This window comes from Penaeus chinensis, chromosome 30 (genome assembly GCF_019202785.1).
Source record: "Penaeus chinensis breed Huanghai No. 1 chromosome 30, ASM1920278v2, whole genome shotgun sequence".
NCBI classification, from domain to species: domain Eukaryota; kingdom Metazoa; phylum Arthropoda; class Malacostraca; order Decapoda; family Penaeidae; genus Penaeus; species Penaeus chinensis.
Window position 1 is genome coordinate 13,329,692 of NC_061848.1, and position 6,011 is coordinate 13,335,702.

The following is a 6,011-nucleotide window of genomic DNA, read 5'->3' on the forward strand; positions in this document are numbered from 1 at the left end:
CTATTCTCACACTTTTTTCTCTGGGAGAACATGTCTTTATCAAACTGCCACATAATGGCATTTTTCAGCAACTGCTGAAAAATTTATATTGTAATTGTAAGTTCCATTTCATATCAAATTATGATGAATATACTAGTGATTAATTGTGATTAATTATAAGTAAATCTAAGTATTTTGAAAATAATGATTAAACAAAAATGATACTAATGTCAATGTTTTTATTTTTAATTTCTGGAAAAAATGGATAACAGCTCTGAAAATATCTGTATTATTGCAAACTCAAGAGTTCATCTGTTTAAATGTATATGTTCTTTCATATTTCTTCACATTGCTTACAACTACAATTTTATGATATTGATTGGATGTAAAAAAAAAAATATCAGGTACAAAAAAGGATAAATTTTATTGCTGTTCTTAGCTCAGACAAAGAGAACATATGCATTATAGGCCACATGAAAAAGCTGCAGTTGTACCATAGGCAAGTCTTAATGTGTAACAGCAACAATATGGTTTTACGCCATTGGACCCTTGATGCTAAACAGCGACACTTTACAAAAAAATTTACATTTAAGGTAATGAAAGTCTTCAGGGGTGGGGGAGGGGGAAGTCATGCCATACTGAATCATACACACCAAGACAAGCTTAGTGGGAGCTTATCCAAAGTGCTAAAAACTAAGAAATGGCTCCTGATCCTCAATGAAATGACATCATTCCATCCCTTTCTTGCTTTCAAGTGTATGCAGCCCTACTTTTTTTTTTTTTTTAAGCTTTTTTTGAGATCCTATGACAGTGCACATGAGTAGCACCTAGCATACAAGAATAAAAAAGGGGGAAAGGTAAAGATGGAGATGGAAAGAGGATAATCTGCAAATATACTTGGGTAAATACAATAAGGGGGAAATACCATCTCAATTCGTAAGTACAAGTTCACTTTGATCCTACAGGATGAAAAATAACCTCTAGTGATCTGTAAAATATTACAACCATTTCAGTGTTTGATGATACCTAGTGTCAGCAATCAAGAATTTGTACATCAATATAATCATCAACATCCAGTTTCCGTTTAAATACGCTTAACAGTTCCCCCACATTTGGTATTAATGTAATTTCTAAATGCCCTGAGATCTTGTTATCCTCGAAATTCAATGTTTGTAATAAAAAGATAAAAAGTCCTAAACAGATACTAGAAAAAAAATCCTTTCATAAATGTCACTTAAATACACACATATTGGGACTTCTTCAAAAGTAAGGGGAAATGTCTTGTTAAAAGAAAGATAGATACTTTTACATTTTCATTTTAAAATGAGAAAATGTCAAATTGATACCTATTTTATCTACAATTTTGCACTTGCTTGAAATAATATTATCCCTTTAACATTGTCCATGCTAATTTGCAGTCATACGGAATATAAGTCAAGTCACAGGTAACAGATAATACCTCACATATCATCAACATACATAATACCATACCCAGTATTTTTAGCAGATTATACAAAGGTATATATATAAATGTTCACCTGACATGATTGGATCATAAATGCAAAAGAAAAAATGTTAGTTGGCAATCAATGAACTGTTACAAAATTTTTATAAAACAGGACATAACAATCCTTGGTAGCCTTTGAGACTTGTACAATGAGGGCAAAAATCCTCACAAAAAAAAAATACAATAATAAAAAAAAAAAAAAAATGGGAATAACGTACAAAAGTCACAATAAGGATACCAGATGACAAGTTATTAACTGATGGACAATATGTCAAAGCTCCTTATAAAATGACTACATGAACAGAAAATTGAGGTAGGACCTAATGATAATTCTCTCCATAAAATATGAACATAACCCATAAAAAAAATGAAAAAAAATCAACCATATCCATACAAACAGGGGGTCCAAGCTAGCCTCACTGAAGAAAACTTGTACAATGATGGAAATTCCCTAAAACCTTTCATTGAAGCACCCACAACACTCAATTTTCAGCAGAGGCATTGGGATATAAAAGGGCATACATACCCTTCCACGCAGCTTCCTCTTCTTTCTACCTTTTCTTCGAGAATACACAACTTCCAAATGATTCTCAAAGATATAAAAGATATGAAAAAGCAAGAAGTTGGTTATTCTTTCCACCATGCCACGGTTCCCTTTATGCCTAGGACAGGTAGTACATTGACAAGCAAGACAGTGAGCTGAGGAGACATAAAAGCAAATATGAGGCTACTTCAGACAACCCTGTCAGCACCCACCAGCTGGGAGGTTGCAGTCTACTTGGTCTGGGGACAAATGAATTCCTTATCTAAATAAAAGTGGAAAACTTTGTCATATATCTATATATATCACAACAAACCATGAATATATCAAAATACAAGTTTTATATGAAAATTAGGATATATCTCAGTCAATAAATAGAAACTAACACAACATATATGAAACTTAAAACATTACACTCGTGAAGAAACTAAAACGATAAAAACAACTTCTTTCACGTCCCAACTACAAATGCCAAGAGAGACCAGGTCCCAGTTGGTGTGTGTGTTTTTTCTTTTTTCATACTTCACTCATACTGGCAATATTCAATCTCCATAACCTGTTAAGCTGACACTCTAGAAATGAGCAACAATGAAGATTGTAGCCTTTGTAAAATACAATATTTCCCTAATGAATATCACATGCTGAATGCATGTCAAGACTTACACTCTCATGTCACACAAATCTGCCAACATCCAAGACCAAGAATTTTTAGGTCTATTATGATGAACAAAGTGTAAAAATTTATTAGACAGAACAGTGACAAACCCAAAAAATTGTGTTCAAATAGACTGACACTACAAATATACACAATAATCTTTCACAATTTCCAAAGCTGTCACCATTAACCTGTATGATGGAGATCCTTTACCAAAGATTTGAAAACTGTTATATTCAGTTCTGATTTCAGTCACACAGGCATATCATGTCTTTATACATTCAAAACTTTAGGTTTATAAACATGTATGGAAGAAATATGCCTACTCCCCATCCCTCCTATGATGCTGAACTCTACACAATCTTTTCATATAACTGAAGATTTGTACCCTCTTATTAGTTATATCAAAACTCTCTCGTACCTCGAAGATTGCACATTATTTTAAAATAAGGACTGTTGGCCTAGTCAAATATATTTGTAATTTTATCTGGCTACCATCTTGAGACATGCAGAGTTGGAAGAAACTCAAAGATAAGGACGGTTTTTAAATAATTAATCAACTACACATAATTTCTGAATTAAAGCTGCTATCATTTATAGCTTAAGTGCCGAGATGTGAAAGCGACTGACCTCTGCTGTCCAAGGGAAAGTTACATTACCAAAAAGAACTCACGTCTTTACTGGTGAATTCCCTTCCAAATCCTTCAAACAGCAGCCTTAATAACTCATGAGGCAAAAAGGACTTTGAGGATTTATAGCCTTATTTTTTTCCTGAAGCAAGGTCATAGATTTGTGGGAGGAGAACAACTGTCAGCCAAAAGCTCAGGCACTTTTGAAGTAGTGTCTGCTATGTGATTGTGAGTGTCATCTGTATCATAATCTGGTAAGGTGTGGTCACAGTCCAGGGAGGTATCTAAGCTGGCATTGAGACTGGTCCAATCCTCAATGTGCTCATGGGACTGCCCATTATCAGCAGTGGAGAGAAGGCTGACAACATCTTCAGGAGAGAGATGTGGAGCATCTGTAGAATTAAAATCTTCCAGTCTTGGATGGTGACAGGAGGATGCAGGAGTCTGATTACTGTGGAACGATTCTTGGCTTTCCTCTTCCTGTTCTATTTGGCTGTCTTCTCCTGGCTCCACCTCTTCAGACTCTGACTCTGAACTTAGAGATTTATTGTCTTCAAATTCATCATCAGGATCATAATAAACTTCTGCTCCTGGGAAAATGTATTTGTGGGTGCCAGTATACAGGAAAGTATTGTCTGAAATCAAAGAAAATGGATATTAGTCAACATCAACTGTTACTGATATATTCAGACAATAATTTATTTTTATTTTACTACTCTTTCTTAAACTAATGTCAAGATGCTGAAGAGAAAGAGGAAAGCTCACTTAAATTATTAGTAAAACACAAAAGGCTCCTATGAAATTGGTTTTTATTTCACTTGACATCATACCTGGTAATCTAGACGCCATCGTCTCCTTGATCTTGGGGGCCCAGCACGCTCTCAGGGCTTCAATATCACTCTCATCTCGAGGGTGTGGTGCATGTTGTGGGGCTATTAATGATGGTCCTGGTGCAGCATTTGTGTCATCACCATCACCATTAGTAATATTTACACTGATGCCTGGAATTGGTCTGGGTGGCAGTTCCCTAATCTCTGTTAGAGGTTCTGTTTGACTCAGGGTTTCCCAACCTCTGCCCAGTCTGGGGAAAACAAACAAAAATAAATATTTGTACATATAATATATAAGTGTATGTGTGTATATATATATGTATGTATGTATATAAATAAGTGAGAGAGAGAGAGAGAGAGAGAGAGAGAGAGAGAGAGAGAGAGAGAGAGAGAGAGAGAGAGAGAGAGAGAGAGAGAGAGAGAGAGAGAGAGAGAGAGAGAGAGTGTGTGTGTGTGTGTGTGTGTGTGTGTGTGTGTGTGTGTGTGTGTGTGTGTGTGTGTGTGTGTGTGTGTGTGTGTGTGCATAAAAAACATAAACAATCTTATACAATCTAAGTGAATTCAATAAAATACATAAAGAGCACTTTGTACATACCTCCGACAAAGCTCATTGATAATTACATCACAATCACCTAAAAGTTCTACATCAAAGGTGAGGTGTCGTAAGGGTTCACGATTAATCAATATCTGAGGCACGTGTGAAGGAACTGAACCTGTAGGAGGAAAAAAATAAGGAAATGAATATCAAATGAGATTAACTAATCAGATGAAAAAAATTAATATATAATTATAATAATTTTCAAAAATAATACAGCCAAACTAATTTTCTTAATTTGCTTAAATACTGACATAGGCTAGACAAACATTTTTGAAGTAGTTCTCCAATTAGTAAACTTATAAAAGCTATGGAACTAAATGATACAATATATGTTTCTATCTAGCAATCAGAAATATACCATATATACAGTATTTAACATTTTAATATAACAAAAGCCTATCTTCTGTAATTTGCAAAAGTTATACACAATCTATATAAATATTTTAATATAACCAAGATGACCTTAAGTGGTATTTGCAGGAACCCTTCATATCACAGACACACAAATCACTTACTTGGAATCAGAGCTACTGGCCGCACTTTGAGGGAAGAGCCAATGACAATGAGTAAGTCACACTCATCCTTGTCTTCTGCCATTCTGTCATGGAACTCATCAGGTAAACCCTCTCCAAAGAACACAATGTCTGGCTTCATTATAGGTTGCGGTGGTAACGACTGGGGATCTGTAAAGGAATTAGTGCAGTTAGGACTGCTCTACCTCTTTCCCATACAGTTTAATAAAAAATCTACCAATATAAAAAAGAAACATGTATTAACCCAATTGGCGTGGATGACAAGTCATCCCCACTGTGATATGTAATCATTTGTCAACTTTACACTCTACAAGTGCTTAGTCACCAAGGAGTCAGTTATCATTCCTACCAATCTCACCTGTTAAACCTTTTCCTTGATCTTTGGAAACAATTTAATAATCATAATATCAATAAGAATGCAAACAGTATGAATATCAAGAATATTAGACTGAAAAAAACATTTTTCAACTGTTTCCTTTGGTTAATGAAATAACCCTAAACATATAAAAAACGGGTGTATATTGAAAAATGTTAGGCTAAGTAGCCTAATGTGAGACATACATCACATTGTACTTTTATATATTTTTTTTTTTTTTTTTTTTTTTATATCTCACCTGTTTGTCTCTGTTGCATGAAGTCCAGGTCATTTGTTTCAGTGTGTCTACTAACAGAATCTTCTATTTTTTGTTCATCACCAGCTATTCTACTTCCTTGAGTTGTTTCATCATTCTCTGTGCAC

The 6,011-nt window shown here is 34.6% G+C and overlaps 1 protein-coding gene across 1 annotated transcript in view; it reads right to left on the reverse strand.

Moving 5' to 3' along the window:
* Positions 1-384: 384 nt before the first annotated feature.
* LOC125041249 (NAD-dependent protein deacetylase sirtuin-1-like) overlaps positions 385-6,011 on the reverse strand; it is a 13,951-nt gene continuing 8,324 nt past the window's right edge. Inside the window, exons 8-12 of the mRNA XM_047636086.1 lie at positions 5,887-6,011; positions 5,255-5,422; positions 4,737-4,854; positions 4,142-4,392; positions 385-3,946 (exon numbers count right to left, since the gene is read on the reverse strand). The exon at positions 5,887-6,011 is cut by the window's right edge and continues 100 nt beyond it. Of these exons, the coding sequence (XP_047492042.1) occupies positions 3,465-3,946; positions 4,142-4,392; positions 4,737-4,854; positions 5,255-5,422; positions 5,887-6,011 (1,144 nt within the window). The 3' untranslated portion in view covers positions 385-3,464. The remainder of the gene's footprint in view (positions 3,947-4,141; positions 4,393-4,736; positions 4,855-5,254; positions 5,423-5,886) is intronic.